The sequence below is a fragment of the Phalacrocorax aristotelis genome, chromosome 10, assembly GCF_949628215.1.
Source record: "Phalacrocorax aristotelis chromosome 10, bGulAri2.1, whole genome shotgun sequence".
NCBI classification, from domain to species: domain Eukaryota; kingdom Metazoa; phylum Chordata; class Aves; order Suliformes; family Phalacrocoracidae; genus Phalacrocorax; species Phalacrocorax aristotelis.
In genome coordinates this window covers 22,757,125-22,775,510 of record NC_134285.1, presented here as the reverse complement: position 1 = coordinate 22,775,510, position 18,386 = coordinate 22,757,125, and the positions used below count along the sequence as shown (strand labels likewise).

Below are 18,386 nucleotides of genomic sequence, written 5' to 3'. Positions count from 1 at the left end.
GGGTTAGCAGACAGGTACTGTGGTGCCAAGACTGATACTAAGGTGTCTGGGGTTTTACTAAAACAGACTTCAAAAACCCTATGGAGGACCCAGAGCTGGAATAGCTGATCAGGACCGAGATACCTAGCAATGAAAAATAAACTTCTTATGGCACTGGGAAAAATTCTGAATTCCTCAGAGCAAGGTAATGCCACTGCTATTCTAAATACCTGCCCAAAATTATTTGAAGCACAACACCAAGAACTCAAGGCCTAAAGACAATCACTTTTATAACAGTTTTATTCAAGTCTGTGTGCTCTAGTGTTGAGACAAGGCCTAGATCAGCATTACACTGTAATACAATAATTTTTAGCCATTGAACCAAGCCTGCTTGGCATCCTTGGTTTACAATTTACAGTACATCCAAAAAAAGAGCAAAGAGAAAAGAAATCCCAAAACGCCAACAACTTCCATTAGCTCTTTGCTTTGCTTAAATATTGTTCTATAACATAAAATAATTTAATACAAAAAAGAACTGTAATCCAAATACACATAATACATCGACACAGAACAGAGGAAAGATACAGTAGATTATGCACAAGAGTATTCAGTTGATGTGTTACCTACAGTGAAACAAACTGGACATTAATATAATTTAACTATTTAAGCCCAAGAGGGTCAGAGGCAACAAGTCCGGGTCACAAATAAAGCTTTTTTTAAAATAATGCAATCTTCTTTTCCTCTAAACTTACTGCTGTACAGAAGTTAAAGGAAGGCTCCAACAAATCACTTAATTTGACAACATTTCATCACACAAACAAGAAAAACTTGGTGGCCTCTGTTATTTTACTTAACTCTGGGGTACATTACCATTTGCTAATGTAACTGCTTCATTGCAGGTTCTTCGGGCAAAACATACCTTCAGGTGCTACTTCCATAGCAACACTTTTGAACACCATGAACAGAAGAGAAGACATACAGAGGTCTCCAAAACCAGACTGAAATACTTAAGCCGTAAGATGAATCCCAGTCCTGCAGTTCGGAGTTCCTTATGAAGTACCCAACACCCTCCACACAGCGATTTCAACAGAAGCAGGAACCATCCCGTATCTCAAAAGAGCAGACATGAGGACATGATCTTACACTAGAGTAATCTACTCACCTGGTTCTTCGGATTTACAACACTGTACCTAGGAAAGTCAGGTCACTGATGTTTGCATCTGGCTTTAAATAGAAGCAGGAGCAGATCCACAATTAGTAAGGCAAAAAGAAAGAAGTAGCTTATAAAAAGAGGGAGGAAATACATTCTCCGGCTGAGAAATTCCTGGACTTTCAAAGCCACAGAAGAAACATTGTTAAAAAGCACAGGTATTTTCCCTGATTTCTCCACTGCTGTTGCCCTGCCCACTCCATATAAGCCTCTCAACTTAAGTCCAGCAAAATATCTCAGATATTTCCAGTTTGTCCTGAATTATTGACAAAGAAATCATATATACCAGCTCAAAGTGCTGCTCCAACAGCTGACAAACAAGAACCCAAGAACTCTAGTAACAGTGGTGGATGTTGATCACTGCTGAACTTGTCAGGTCTGTCCACCAGCCTGGAGGGATACATTTTTGAAATGAGAAAAAACACCTGAGAAAAGGCCTCAGGTTAAATTGACATTTGCACATACAACCTCCATGCACCACTTGCTGCCCCTTTACAGCTAGCAATCTGCTAACGCAGAGGTCCTTGCTCTTTCCTCCTGTGTCAGAAAACATTCTCAAAGCTTACCCCTTTATGGTAAGAATTAGCAGTCAAATAGGCATGGCATGTGCAGTCATGGAAAGGCCACAAAAGTCAGCAATCGAACCCAAAAGCATTTACCCAGAGGCTTGTGAAGGAACTCTTTCCTCAGGTAAATTGACTCTTTCCTCTGACAATCAAAGTACGGAGCCTGGTCTTTCACCATTAATCTCTACAGCACAATCCCCCAGTTTGGATTAAAAGAGCTTTGCTGAATTGGGGTCTTGTGCATTTTGACCCACAGATAAACGTCACTGAAGTCAGTGGAATATAAGTATATGATGAAGAGCTTTCTTGAATTGAGGCCTCTTTCCTTTCCAGTTAAAAATTAATTATCCTAAATATGAATTTTTACTACTAGATGATCTTGTTTTTACGTGATATCTTATTATAGCTGCCAAATACGAGGGGCACTGGTGCCTACTGACTAAGTGGATCTAGCTATATTCTCCACTTCAAATTTAGCCATCCTCCAAAGAGACCTATGTTGCACAAGACCTGTATGCTTTTTTCCTCCTTCCTTTTTTTTGCTGTGGCTTTAGTCTTTACAGTCTAGGATTTCCAGATGTTATGGTTGTCAAGATAACCTTGAAAACAGCAATGGCAGAACTGATGCAGTAACATCTGCTTGAGATGCAGTGTGAAAAGTCAGCTCAGAGGTACTAGCTGCCCTATTCAGATGCAAATGCTAACCCAGTTGACATTGTAAGAGCTGCTCGCTAAAGCCTGCAAGACAGAAGAACAAGCCTACTGTGAACGTCTGGGCAATCAGTTGAGGGTGACAACTCACTCACAGACTGGGCCTGGGAGAGAACACATTACCCAAGTTGAGAAGTGGCCACATCCAAGTTCCAGAAGAACCCAAGAAAGAAGCTCAGATCTCCTCCAGCTGTAGTTAAACTCAAGAACCTCACTGTGCGACTCTGCTATTCCAAAGAGTAACCAGAAGCCAGGTTTGTCCTCAGTGAGGAGAAGCCAAGTACAAGGGTTCCCAAAAAACCTGTCCATTTATACACTGAAGTCTGTTGTTAGCAGCATTCTTATCAATGAAGCTTGGATAAACACCAGCATGTTTACCTGCTCCATTACAACCTCTGCTGCTAAGACAGCGAGAGGGAGAAAAAAGCACCAGGACATAGCTAGAACAATGTTGCTTCTTTCTTAGACCCATATGTCTCTTCAAGACAAGAAGCTTAGCTTTATCCGATCTCAACATCTGTTCTCGAGAAAACACTAAACTGGAACAATCAAGGTAGAACAGAGAGTGTCAATCACTCTGAAATAGCATACATAAAATGCATTATTCTGGTCTTACGTTGGGGTTTCAGCCAACAACTTTTGAACACAATGTAGGTTCTCACTAGCTATCCTGAAAGCTAAGTTTTGAGCATGGACAAGATCCTAGAAAAGTATTTCTATATAATGAAGGGCCTACACCCCACCACCCCACCCCCCCGATTATTTTCCAAATAGTTTCAAATAGTTTATTTTAAGCAAACAGAACTTTGGCACTCCTTCTGCAGATTTGTTCTAAGCCCCCTTTTGCTAGCTATGCATCCATCTGACCCATCAGCTACAGGCCTAACAGTAGCCCGCTTCAACCTGAGCTTATACATCAACTACACACTAAAAATGTGTCATGGTTTCTTAATATTAGCTATATTGGGCTGTCTGCACATTATTAGCATTCAGATACAATAAGGACTGTATTAGGATCTGATACGTTAGGAAAACGATACTGCAAATACAGGGAAACAATCAGGATTGTGTGTAGGTCCACTTCAAGAGCACACAAGATTATTTAAAAACCAAAATCTGTTTTCAAAAAACAGACCTTCACTTTTAAAAGCAGTAGTGACCAATATGAAATCACCCCTTTTTAGTCTGTGGACAATCAGCTCTTCCACAGGTCAGAAACCATCAGGCAAAACACCCTGCCTAGTCATTTATTATTTTGGAGACATACATAGTAAAAGCAAGTATAATGTTAACTTACAAAACTGAATTGCTGGTTTTATTTTTCCATCAGGAATTTGAATGTCAAAGAGCCAAATACAAGCATTTGCCTCTGTCCTCCCATCATTCCAGCCTCAACTGCCTACCTAGAGCAATTACTGCCAAAACTTATGCTTCCTTCCCACTCCATCTCTACAAATGAGGTAGCTCAAGGTAAAATGAAACAAACCAACCAGAAGTTAAGTAAATAAACATTCCTCAAATTCTTCTTTCGGACCCAATTTGCCTATGATGCCAAGAGATTACCAAGCATATAGTATCCCCCTCTCCTCTTACTGCTTATCACATTAAGAAGGATAATTGAGTGAAATTATTCGCTATTTCCTGCCAACCTCCGCTTTCACTTCTCCCAGTTGTGTCTTATGCTCCTGCTTGGAAACATTTTCGGTCAAAGCACATGTAAAACATGTATTGGTTTCAGTACTTGGGGGCCTAAGACAATAGTAACAAGAATTAAAAACCGATAAAGATGGGATAGAAGCAGAATTCTAATCAAGAGGTAAGGAGAGCCAGTGATAGCACACATCCTTCCACAAGAGTGTACACACATCAGTAAATGGGAAGGCATGAAATGTTTACTGGGCTGGTATTTGGGTTGGTGTGTGGTGAAGAACACTACAGTACTGAAACCTACAACCAGGAGTGCCCTTCAAAGAACAGCCTCAGGCCCTAGCAAGAAGGCATGTGAGATAGAAGGCACCTAGGAATATAGGATGCACTGAAACATACATATGTATTTCACAGGCTTAAATAAAAAACAAAACCAAAACACACCACAAAACCAAACACAAAACAAACAGTCCAAGAAGCCATTCTCAGTAGGAAAATTATATTCCTAGTCATTTGAAACCAAAGAAAAAAAGATTTTTCATGCATGTACAAAAGGAGATGAAATGTGTTTCTTGTATACAAACATGGACGAAATGCTGAAGACTTTCCAGTTGCAAAAAAAGGGAGATCCTTATAAGAGAGGAACAATAATTCTGGTAGCTACATCAGACCCACCACCCAGTCACCAGTGGGAAATTACCTTTCAATCAAGCACACACAAACCTTTTAGCCTGGGAATGACTATTTTTAACATACAAAAATAAAGCTGATGTAGGTCATTTCAGAAGCTGTATTCACCTCTGACCAATGGCAAAGCTGCTTAAAAAAAGCTGAACATGAGAAAAAACAAAAGCAAATGCACATTTTAACTGCAGCATATGACTTTCTACTAGTGCGTTCAATAGAGGGAGCAGCAGAATAAGCCATAAATGCAGTTCTATACTACGTCACAAAACTGTGAAAGTAGGGCTGAGGAAACAATAAACAGTTGTTCTTAAGACTGTCTTGTTGGTTAACCACAAAAAAGAAAAAAAAAAAGGAAAATCTAAACCACAAACTGGATTTGAAATAGGAAAAAACTAAAAAAGATAAAAATTTGGTTAAAGATCCTCTCTGTCCAGCTAGATACAATACCACTGGCCGTACAAACCACCATATTCTTCCCTTACAATAGCAAACAGAAAAACATAGGAAGGCATTCTTTCCTAAAGATATCTTAAATATATGATCAACCAAAGGTTTATGAAGTCTGAAAAGTTATCCTCTGTGACAGCATGAGTATATTTTGATTCTCTTTCCACATACATGCTGAATTTATTACTTGATTGCAAATATGTTTTAATACATGCCTATCCCCTCACTCTTAATGTCCAGTTTTACCCAAATTATAGCCTTAAGTGAGTTATAAACATGGAAGCTAATAAATTGTTCTGCAGCAAGCAGGTAAGGAACAGAAACCTTCATTTCCAAAGATAGGCATCCTTGTTTCATACTGAAAAAAGGGAAGCCAAAAGGAGGACCTGGATCACTGTGCAAGACACAAGCCTCCTCTGTATTTGCCACAGAGCTGGTAAGAGTTCTTGAGAATATTTCCAAAATGCATGGAAAAGGTTAGAAAGCAATAAGCTCTTTTTCCAAGAAGAAAGGTTTCAAAAAAACCAAAAGAAACAATACCATTAATATTAGCTTAGAATTACTTACAAAAGTAACAGGCTATCATTGAATTTTGGGATACAATATTAGGTTTGGGTCCCATACATCTGATGGGACTCCAACTCCAGTATTCATCCCACAGAAATTAAGTTTCAAATAAAAGTTAAGCTCAATATAGAAAGGTGACTCAAGAAGAGAGATTTCCTGCCATTTTCTATTGAACAGAGCACTCCAGATGGCAAAGACCTTTCTTTACTTGACCATTACTGCCTCACCTTCAACAGAATGAGAGGTATCCGGTTTCATGACAAATCAAAGTAACATCTCTATGCAGTATTGTCCATAAAGTCTTAGGGTAACAGCATGCTATGAAGAGGAAGGCAATTACTCCCATTCCTAGAGGTATAGAAAAATGAAATTTTGTCATAAAAGCGTGCCAAACCAGAACAGGTCTTTGCACATCAATAATGAAAAATTCACTTTGAAAATGCTCACTGTTAGAAAACCATTCCAAAAAGAATATTTTCACTGAGGTTCCCTGCCCCATACTGTCAACCCATTGCAATAGTAATCTGAAGGAAAAAAATACCTATAGAAAAGTTACATTTGCACCTCTGAAAAAGACTGAAGGGAAAGAAGGTCTACTTGCTGGCAAAACAGAGTATTGTGCAATCCATAGGAAGCAACATTATTAGGAAAAAAAAATCCATAACTATTATCACCTTAGTTTTGACACAAAAGCTTTCTTCTCTCTACCTGTCCCACACTCAATTTCTGTGAAACCAGCAGAAATTTATCAAAAAGTTTTTCATTTTTTGCACTGGTTGCTATGTCTGTGCTTTCCCCTGTTTCACAGCAAAACAAACAGGCTACAAAGACAGCGTATTTTGAAGGGCTGGCAAACTTTTTTCTATTTCCTAAACCAGCACAGCAGTTACACAGATTAGTGACACACACTGCCAGCTGACTGTTTAAAAGAAAATACATATACATTTCCAGACCAGAAAAATTTCTCTCAGCAACAATCTTACTATCATTACTATCAGTTAAAAAACGTCACTTCCTCTTTGTGAACCCTTTAACACATTTTACACCATTCTTTTGTCTTTATGTTTTAGACTGCTCCGTGATTTTCTGCTCTCATGATCTTTTTCTCATTTTCTCAGCAAAAAAGTGCAACTTATTCAGATATTTAGGAAACAATACATTTATTAGAATTTTTTTATACCAAGATTTTCACCATCTTCAAGAATGCTGCTAGAAAGGTATGGCAATCATCAATATTGTGAAACTTTTGTCTCCCTGACAAATGGGAATACTAGTAACCAGTAGAAAAAAAAAGATTTATGAGCTGATGGGCTCATATCTTCTCAGTGTCTAGTGGACTACAGTGAAGCACTGCTTTGGAGATTTGGAGCACACCTCAGCTCCCACACTGGGAAGGAAAAAACCCAACATATTAAGAAAGCAGGGAAATCAAGCCAGGATGGGATAGATGGATATAGGGAGAGGTTACGAGCTAGCTTAAACATGCACATAGCCTCTGGGCCTCAGGACACCAGTTGCAACAGCTTTTGGGATGCTCAAGGTAAAACACCTGACAACTCTTTGCCTTGACTACCTGCCAGAGAATACCCCACCACCTGCTAAAGCCAATGGCAAGAATCCTCTTGGCTCATACCTCAGGTTAGCCACGGGGCTCCCAACTGGAAAACAGTTATGGGTTGATACTCAAAGACTACCTCATTTTATTTCACATGCTAGACTATGAAGATAGTTGCATCCAAGGAGTGTTTAAAAAAAACCAAACCCACCCACCCACACCCACCCCTAAAAAAAACCAAACAAAAAACCAAAAAAAACCCCAACCCCTAAAACACAAAAAACCCCACCCAAACATTATGTTTCCCCCTAGTCTTTCTGGCCCCTTTGTAATAGACAATATCTAGGTTGGAAACCCTGATCTGGATCCTTGACTCCTTGTTATCTGCTCTACCCAGGTCCTTTGACGTAGCAATTTCTATTTGGTGTTGGGGAAGATGCTCTTCAGAGTAAAATACTTCTAATAGGTCAGCTACACAACACTTTCACCAAGTGATTATCTAAAAGGGTGAGAGGGGCAAAGGGTTTTAATACCTCATTCTCAAATTTCCTAAGTCAGAGGTGACAACACAACTGTCTTGCCTGCTGGGAACTTGACAGAAACCTTATGGTTCGCTTGGTGAAAGCAACTGGCCAACTATCAGAAAGTTTAGTGAGCTGAGTTAAAACACTGTGACCTAGAAAGGTAACCTCCCATTCTGTGCAAGTGAATGTATTTTAAAGATTTCTGTCTGAATGGAGCTCTTCCAGGTGATGTCTTTGCAGAACAGATGATGCTTCCTAGGACATTTGCAAGGATAGTTTTTGGACAGAAAACATTACATTCCAGAACAGCTGATGTAGTTTTGTTTCAATCTTTTTAAAATGGTAAGGGAGACTATGAAGAACAGATAGTTTTAATCTCCTGCTTTTGAGTCCCTCTGACATAGCCTCTGACTGGGCTTTCCTTGATCACCTGCTTGGGTGGGTTTTGCCTTTATTTTTAGTCTCTGGATCACAAACCGAGTTTTCAGAAATGGAAAGCAAAACGATTAATGCTTAAGAAATGCATAATGCTAAAGGTCTACATTTAACTGAAGTGTCAGAAACACAAGTTTTCTTTTCAGAGTATCTTAGCCCCACATCAGAATACCTTGCCTACACAATCAACAGTCTATCCAGCTTCAGCAGCTGGTGTAGCATCATTAGGGCTAGCCCTGAAGCATTCAAGGGGGAAGGCAGCAAAAAGTAAATCTGCCATTAAACATGTTTCATGGAATGCGATAAACACAATGTGTGGCCTTTCTACATGAAAACATACTGCAATTGCTTGAAAAAAAGGGTGCACTTGACTAATAGCAATATGCTGGTTTTAGCCCTCAGAGTTAAAAAACCTGAGGTACAGTACTTCCCCACACATGCTGGTTTTTAACATCAGGTTACAAACACCTAAACACACAGGTTCTCTGTGCTGACAGCTGCAAGAAAGTATTCAGCTACACTGCCTTTACAAGGACTGGACTGCCCTAACAGTTTGAGCACTGCATTGGCAGCACTGTCAAATCAGTTATTTGCACCCAAATGGCCAGTAGATTAGCCAAACGAGCACAGATCTGTGCAAAAAGAATGAACAGATATGCTGTACCCTGCAATAAAGCAGACTACCCTATTACACTCATATAAAAGCCACATCCCTTATTTATAATGCCAAAACTAGGGAAGAGTGAAGCTCTCATTAAAGCCAATAATATATACCTGCAGAGGCACAGACACACTTGCAAGTCTCTGTACAGAAAACTGTGAGCGTAGGCACACCCTACTTGTGTGACTTCATCCTTCAAGACAGGGGTCTGTTCTTGCTCCAAAGCTAGGGGTTTTTACATATTTGAACAAGAATAAAGTTTTACATGCCTATAGTGCCTTTCACTCAAAGATCTCGGAGGACTTTGTACCTATTACATTATGTCCCAACCCCTCCCCCTGTGAGGTAGGTATTATTCCTATTATTTACAGACAGGGAAATTCAGGCACAGAGGTTACATTATTTGCCCAAGGTCACACAGTGAGTCAGTGACAAAATAAAACAGAATCCAGATGTTCCAATTCTTGTTTGAACAATTCAACCGCTAATAAGCCTCAATTTCAGAAGAGCTTTAAACAAGTATCAGTGTGCATAAGAACAGTATTGGGTTTCAAGGACCACTCCTAAAAAGCATAAGAAAGGAAGAAAAATAGGAAGAAAAAAAAAAAACCACAAACCAACAAGCGTGAGGGGACACAACTTACTTCTGCAAGCCAACAGAGCTTTAAAGAAAGAGTTCCTGCTAATTCCCTTCCCAAAGCTGAGGCAGCTTGACTATGAGCCTGGGATACAGGGGGTGAGAAGAGGAGGCTGATGAAACCAAAGTTTGAAACAAAAAAGCAAGCTAGAGTAAACAGCCATACCATAAACCTTCATTCTTTTTGAAAGCACAGGGCCATAGAAAAATAGGGCTGAAAGGGACCTCAAGAGATCACTTAAGCCCATCCAACCTGCCTTGAAGCCAGGATAAACCACACCTACTTGTTCCCAACAGTCTAGTTAAGTCTGTTCTCAGAGCCCTCCATCAGTGGAGATGCCATGCCATTCCTCTGCAATCTGTTCCACCTTGCGCTATCACATGAGCAAAAGAGGACAAGCAAGTCTAAGATAGCTACTTCTGCTCCTCCAGTGGGGTACCATGATTCCCAAGCCTACCTAATGATCTGAATACATTTCAGACAAGGTAGTCTCCAGATATTTACTTGTTTCTGTCCTGGATTCCTTGGGAAAACATCAAACACTGGTGTCTGCTGTAGTGTAATATTTGAGTTTTGAAAATACTGATTAATACCAGAATAGATACAAATATACGTACTGCAAGTGCCAAATCCTACAAGGTCAGTAACAAAGACTTTGATATGATAATTTTAGCTCATTGCAGATTCAAACTGCCATAAGAGGGCAGGGAAGACTACAGAAAAACCCCACAGCAAAAGTCAGCAGCTCAGAGTTGCCAAGTTTCATCCAACTGCAGGCAAAAATCAGGCAGTCAAACAACACATCTTCAGCAGAGGCAGCACCATATGATCTCCGTAGCATCTCTCCGTCTCATCTGTCTTCAAAGTGCATTCTCAGTGCAAAAAGTAGGATTGAATTTAGAGGGGCTCACTGTCCCCAGTGGATTTCATACTAAGACCAGAATTCCTGCTTGAGTTCATATGCTGCAGCTTTGTGTGTGTTAAGTTCACTTCTGCATAGCGGAATGGTGCTGTCCTGGCTCTGCCCCTCAGCATCTATGTCCAACAGTGTCCGCTCCTCTACAGGAAGACCCACCTGGAAAGGAAGCAGCGCAGGCAGTCCAGGTCTCTCTTCTACAGTGCTGCTGCTACTAGCAAAACAGGAGTCCAGATTGCTTGGAGTATCAGTACTTGAACTGTTGGCAGAAGATTCACCCTTGGCATTGCTGGGCGACACAAACCACCAGGGATCAAGCCGCTGCCGACTGGCTGCAGGACGTGGCCGGGGCAGGAACTCCAAGGTCTTGGGTCTTTCCAGTGTGGGGTCCTGCTGTGCATTCCATCGTCTCGGGGTTGGAGGAAAAACAAGGTTGGGGTCTGGCAGGCGAGGGACCTCACTGGGATCTCTACTTGGACTAGGTGTTTTTAATACACCTATCCAAAACAGAGAATGTAAGAGAAGAGGGAAACATGTTAGATGTCACTGCTAAATGGTTCCAACAGATCTTAGCTTATTGTATGTACACTGTGAAAACATTTTCAAAGCAGAAAACCTCCATTCAGAATCTACAAACTCCGTATCTTCAAGATTACACCAATCTGAAGTGGAAACTGGCTTCTTTATTCCTACACTGTTCTCAACACATTGCAAGATGCCTGTTTCACTGACCTAGCACAATCAGCAAGTTTTGTTCATTCTCTCATTTGGTTTCTTCAGTTTTCAGACTGGAGAGCATGGATTTGACTCCTACCAGAGGTGAGGACTCCCCACATCCTTTGGAAGGCACATTACCCATTAACAGCTTGAATGGATCAAGGAGACACTTGCACAGCAGGAGGTGACACCTGTTTGCAGCGAGGAGGACCAAATTCCTGGAAGAGCCATTTAACACTACCTACTGCGGATGCTTTCCTGTTTGTCTTCATTTAGGGGTGGGGGACAGTGTTTGTTTGGTTGGGCTTTTTTTAATAAAACACAACATAACTTTTACATTTTCATGAATACCATTTTAATGAGTATTCTCAGCTGCATTAACCCACATTTTACTGCAGACTGCCATTCAACAGACAAACTCACATTTTGTTTTACCATTGGGAAAAGTCTAATTAAATCAGATTTTAATTTATTATTCTAGTCTTTTTTTTTTCCTCTGAATTACTAGGGTAAGAAAACAGGAAAGCATTTTTTAAGTTATCAAGTCACAGCCACTCCTAAGGACTGCAACAGTGAGAACGCTACCTACCCAGGAAGATTGTTGCTCTTATTCCTTTGCAAGCAAAAAGAATGGGACAGCCCCAAAAAGCTTTAGAGATCCAGTTTTCACTGCCTTGAAGATCAGAATTTACTTGGAAATTGTAAAAGCAACACAACCAAATGTAAAAAGGCAATGGAGATGGAATCCCAAGGAACTGCTAAAAATGCACAATATTTGTACTTCGGTACCATCTTTGTCTAAGAAACAATACTACGTTCCGCCTCACAGCACAGGGGAGCAGAGAGAGTTCCTTAGCACAGATATGCTGGAACAGAGACCATTACTGCTTTATTCTGTTCACTATTTGTGTAAAGACAGCATCCACAAGCTCTTCTTGTGGGCTGACCATCACAATAGATGCTGTATAAGGGATATGTTTACTTCCTAACAAGTAATTATACTGTTTGGGTCTTTATTCTGAAGAGGAAAAGGAAGATTGCTGAAAACCTACCTGCTCCCAGTGCTCCAGTTAAACAGCTACTGGAAGGGCATCCACTGGTTGGGCACCCATTGACAACTAGTCCACTCCCTTTGATGGCCCCATCAGAAGGGGTGCGCCTGTGCCCGCTTTGCTGGGTGTGGGAGGAGACTGTCACATGCGTGGGAGTCAGGGACTGGTTGGGGTCTTGTTTGAACCGCTCGATCTGGACATTGACTAGTGGGTTGGTAATGACTGGCAAGGGAGCCTTGACTGTCACTGGGCTGACAGGCATTTCATACACCACAATCTCATCACTGTCTGAGCGCAGCAGGGACCGGGTAGAATTACATTCTGAAATGGAAGACAGGGAAAGAAGGGTGAGGGATGTGGATGGCTCGCCTAGCAACAACAGGGGATCCTCCTTCTTGAAGATCTTTCGGGAAGGTGGACTAGTGCTCCTGCGTGGGCGTCCAGCTCGCTGGAAAATGCTGTCACGCTTCTTCTTCTCTTCCTTGGGTGCCTCTGGCTCCTCCTCAATCAGCAGCTGACACTTCCCTGCTTCTAACAGATCAAAACCCAGGCCTGCAGCAGCCAGCACTGCTCCACAGCCAAGCAATGCAACCTCGCATCGCTTGTGGTGGGAGCCGCTACGTTTGAGGCTGTTGGTGGGCGTCAGCTGTGGGGTACTAGTAGCAGAGTTCACAGGGGTAGACTCCTCATTGGCATCACTAGAAGGGCCATCCCAGTCTTCATTCTTCTGAAATGGGATGCAGAGGTATGACTGATTGTGCCCAGGTGAAGGGTGCACTTTGCCCTCCCCATTAAGACATTCGCTGTCTTCATCATCTGGAAAGCAAATGAAAACAGACTTTGAATGGGTGTAACATTTTCACTGGGAAATTTCACTGCCTTACAAATATACACGAAAATAAACTTCTCCTCAGAAGATGCAACTGCCCTCATCGCAAGCATCATTCACCAACTGCCAAATACTCACAGGCTACTGTCTCCAAAGCAGAGAGGCTGAGACAAGTAACTAGAAACACTACCCATGTGAAAGAAATTAGCGATACATTAATCTATTTGGGATCCACTGCAGAACAGCATTTCAGAAGCTATCTACACCTCAGTTACTTCTAGAGTAAATTTATATGTTTGAGAGTGAGGAGGAAAAGGTAGGAAAGTTATAAGGATCTCTCCTTGCAATTGAAGGTGTAACCATGCTGCATATCTAAATATCACTAGCCGGAAAGGAGCTGAGAGGTAACGTGGAGCTAGAGGGGTATTGAGAGAAGCTTGATAGCCTAACAGATAACAAGCAGATAGGTACACAAAAACAAAATCCAGAAGGAGAAAGTAGTTACTTCACAAAGAATAAAAGAAAAACAGATGCCACCAAAATTAAAATATTGCTGTAAAGTACCAGGTGAAGGTCAAGAAAGGAGCGGTTCAGATGCGGATGGAAGTGGGGATGAGAATATAAAGTCCAGGGAAATTCTTTACCCATCTCTGCTAAGCTGGTGAATCCTGGAAAAGCAGGTGCAGTTCTCTGGATCTTCCCAAGGTTCGGTGCACTGGATGACCACTGTTTGTATCCTTCTACCAGAGCTTTCAGACTGAAATAGTAGAAAGATAGGAGAACATGTACCATACTCACAACCAATTTTCACTCCCCCTTCTATATTCTCTATTGCACTACTTAAGGTATGCATGTAGCCATCATAATTATGTAGATTTGAAGTCCTCCCATCACAAGGCATTTTGCAACACCTTTACAGCACCTTAAAATAAAAAAAAAAAAAGTCAAAAAGTCGCTCCCTCATTTGTTACACTCTGGCAGTCAAAAGACCTCTGTTGATAACCAACAGCTATGAACGCAGAATAACAGAAAGCACAATGACAAAAATCAGATGAAAGATTTTCTTTTTAAACCAAGGCAAGCCCACTATGGCAGGTAAAAAATAAGGTGCTCAGCAGGAGGAGGGGAAGAATATCTCCGAAACCATTTCCATGTGAAATACAAATGAACAATGAAAGTCAAAGGTCACTCACTGTGACAAAATATGCTAAAGTCATTGTAACAGCAAAGTTATGCCTCTATTATAAATGCCAATATTTCTCCTCTAAAGAAAACACTGCACTGAAGTACAGAGAGTTAAAAGTATAAGTTTTCTAGATTATGGAAAAAATAGCTAACTAAAATCATAAATCATGTCATTGTTTCTTTTACTTACAGACAGAAAAACCTAAACCCCACAAAAACAAGTGAAAAACCCAAAACCAAATCCCTATTTTGACATCACCTGCATTTAAAGGTATGTCACCAGGCACCTGAGCTTATTAGTAGTCCTCTATTCATAGGTATTCATTACCATCATCCTGTTTGTACCTTGCAGTACTTTCATAACATCAGAAGCAACTTTAGTAAGCAGCACAACTTTCTGACATATCAACACTCAGCAAAAGTTTTATTGTTCAGTTACCAATATATTCTGGACTGGGAGAATTCTGGTGCCTTTCTCCAAACTCCAACAGGAGACACATCATAGTGTTGGTGAAAAGTTAACATACACTTAGGATAGACAGAAATTGAATGAAAGGAGTAAAAAGATCTGTGGATAATCTGAATGATCTCAGTGGGCACACGATGCGTATCGACTTATTTTAAAAACAGAAAACATAGGAGATGAGACCTCTTCCAGCTCCATTACTAACTTGTAATTGTTCTTTGATAAAACACACAATTCATTACAATCCTCCCCTTACTGAGAAGGATATGGGCGTACATCAGTTATCTCTCATGATTCCTATTTTCCACCAGAATCACTCTGCATTTCTAAGATGGCTTCCATTACAGGATTTCAAAGTTTTATTATATGAGGGTTTTTTTTGTTTTGCCTTGGTATGTATTTTCTTCCATTCTCTACCTAACTGGGATGCCCTCCTTGTCACCAAACTGTATTGCTATAGCAAGGTCACATGTTCAGTTTGTTGATGACCATGCCATAGGTATTACACTGAGAGTATCCTCTGCAGCTCTCAGCTGCCTTGATAGCCCATCATTTTCTCCCCATTAACCATTCCAGCATATGCAATACCCTGCTACTTCAGCAAAGTGCTGAATTCTACTTGTCAAGACAGACAACCATATGGTTCTACAACAGAGGTGTAATTCAGTGTGTAGGTCTGTTCTGATTTATTCCCTCCCTACTGTACTCAGCTATGTAACACAATCCACCAAATAATGTATGTTGTATCTAAATTATCCATGTGTACCACACATGCATAGTTAGGATAAATACTATGAATAGAGCAGCATATTAAGGGAAAGCTGGTGAATGAAAACAGTGTTAGCAGAAACAGTGTTAGCAGTGTGATCACCTCCAAAAGTGCTCTTTATTGTACAGCAGGACACATCAATTTAGTTTGCTTCCTTATGTCTTCTCAGAGCAATCTTCCCTTGCTGTTACTGACAAAGCACAGCTCAGTCTGAACAGAAAGATAAATTGCTACCAGAATAATTTCAAGGCCTGCTACATTTGCTTCAAGGTTGTAAAATCTCTTCCTTCCCTTTTATTGTTCACTTCTCCTCTCCCCACCAAATTACAAGCAGACCTCAAAGATCTGTGCAGAAGATAGCTGCACATCCTCTTAATTAGACAGCAGCATGCATTTGAAAACAATTCACAACATGCTGACTTAGAGTACATTCCTACTACAGCAGTAGGAATTATCTGCTACTGCTCCAAGGAAAGAACAACTGGAATGATTTGAAAACACTAGCAGCAAAACTATCTATTTCAGTCACCAGCCTAACAAATTCAGGACCCTAAAGACTTCTTACCTGTAATCTATTTAGATTAAATCACAGGAAGGTTATTACTCTGTGTGTTGTATTATGGTTGAGTTACTTCTCTGTAGTCTTTTTCTATTGGGAAGTCAAAAGCACCTCTCTTTAGGAATGATAAAGTGACATGGCTTATTTGCTCAGCAAATTGCTAAAAACTTCACTACAACTCTAAGATGCCTTTCTGGTGTCTTAATACCATTCTGTAACACCATGTTGAAGCATTAATACAATGCTGTCATGAATAAAAAGTGTCTGTCCCAAGCTGACCCCTATTTAGCTTGCAAGGTTTTAAGAGATAGCTGCTAAAGGACTATGACTACCCGACATCCAGTGTCACCCAGTGTGAAAACTTAAACCTTGCCATAGTACCAGTCTGAGGCTAATGAATGACAAGTTCGAAGACGATTAAGACTTCACCATATATCCTTGAGACTATACCTTAAGATCACAACTAAACTGTTGCAACATTAGTCCAACATAAAGCTTCATCTAGTCACTTCAATTCAGAACAGCAACCTCCTGCTGCTGTGCATATTCCTGATGCTCAAAGATAAAGGCAGAAGGGTGAGTAATCACTGTAAATCTTTTCATGACTACCCTTGATGGGAATTATAGGTCAGTTTACTCATGCTAGAGAATTTCACTGCAATTCCCACAATGTAATTCTTGCATAAATTTGGAATTACCTCCTATGGGGAACACATGAAAAGTGACTAAAAAAAAGATTAAGATTCAAGTTCCCTTGATCAGCCGTGTAATCAGCTGGAATAGCAGCACTTTTCCATCCTAAGTTTAGCTCTTCACTTTACCCCAATTTTTATTCCCCTACCATCTAAAATTAGAATTAAAAAATACTAAAAATAGCAAGCACTACCTTTTGAATCATTAATGTTTACTGCAACTCTGCTCCCTTTAAAGTCTGCAGTCTGGCATTATCTCAGCAAGAAGCAGTAGTTTGTTCTGCGTATGTTAACCATAATGCCCTCTCAGCAACACTACCACGTTTCAGACACTCCGCAAAATGCCACGGCTGTATTGAGTCTCCCTGGAAAAGGTGATGAATACTACAGAACATCTCAGTATTAGAGAGAACAGGATAGTTCTAAGAGCAACCATGGTTAGCAAGAAACTCCTTTCTAGCTGTCTGTGCCCAAAAGCAATTCAGTGCTTCAGACCGCACAGTAATGAACAGAAAACTGAAAAGCTCTATTCCCAGAATTCTAAGAACATGGTTTCAAGGTAGAAGTGTTTTTCCATCAGCTTCAGTGATCTCCTGACCTTTTATATAATAAATGATTGTAAAGGGTGACATCTGTATTAATTCTGTAGAATGCTATACTTCCATCTATAGAATAGGTAAAGCATAGGCAGCAGTCGAAGAAGCTTCCTCCACATTGCCCTGTTAACACATCAAGAATACCTTTGAGGAAGAACATATTTTAATGTCATTAGAACACTTAGATCCAGAACCTCTTGCAGAGGACTGCAATAGTGATGCATTATGTAAACGTTAATTTTCCAGGAATTTCACACCTGAGCACATTAAAGATAAATAACAACCTGTTATATTTTCCCTGCTAAAAAATATGGCAGGAGTCAAACTATCAATTTAGCAAGGTAAAAAGCTTCAAACGCCACTAAAAAACACAGGGCATTCAAACCTCTTAGAAGATAAGAATAGTCCTATGTTTAAAGCAGCATTTCAGCAATCTTCCACTGGAGTCCTGGTATAAATAATTTACACACACAAAAAATAAAGAAGCCACAGAACAAGAATCTATAGAAACAGAGGTAGAACCTGTATCTCTGCAAAAATTACTTTCAGGATGTATTCGCTCAAGGTACGTGTCCTTTTCAAAAGCCTGAAAAAGATATTTGCCCAGCTCTATCAGATACTTTTTAAATAATAGCATTTAAGACAAGAAAAAGCATAGCTGAGAATTGTAAAAGAGCAGTAATTTCAGATATGATATGAAACTACAGAAAGTTGAGCCTGAAAATAAAGAAAAGCTACTAGAGAAACAGTTTTGCACAGCTAAGAAGTTCTACTACTTACAAATACACATAACAATGTAATGGCAGACAGCGAAAACATCAGTCAGTGCTGGACATCTAGCAAGGGATTGAATGCAATGCAGTTCTGTAATCTGTTCGGACTCTCTAACATCTCTGGTACAGCAAATAAGTTTGAAGCAGAAAAGTGTTTGAAAGAGGATAAGCAAATCTTCTGCAAGCCAGCTCATAACCAGTTTTA

General features: G+C 40.3%; 1 protein-coding gene across 3 annotated transcripts in view; it reads right to left on the bottom strand.

Annotated features, from left to right (window-relative positions):
• Nucleotides 1–261: 261 nt before the first annotated feature.
• Nucleotides 262–18,386, bottom strand: part of MAP3K9 (mitogen-activated protein kinase kinase kinase 9) — a 62,165-nt gene continuing 44,040 nt past the window's right edge. For 2 of the 3 annotated variants that reach the window (XM_075105755.1, XM_075105757.1), the window contains 3 exons: nucleotides 13,786–13,898; nucleotides 12,313–13,128; nucleotides 262–11,040 (listed from right to left, as the gene is read on the bottom strand). In XM_075105755.1, coding sequence (XP_074961856.1) covers nucleotides 10,559–11,040; nucleotides 12,313–13,128; nucleotides 13,786–13,898 — 1,411 coding nt within the window. In that variant the 3' untranslated portion in view covers nucleotides 262–10,558. The remainder of the gene's footprint in view (nucleotides 11,041–12,312; nucleotides 13,129–13,785; nucleotides 13,899–18,386) is intronic. The other variant, XM_075105756.1, reaches the window with a different exon arrangement.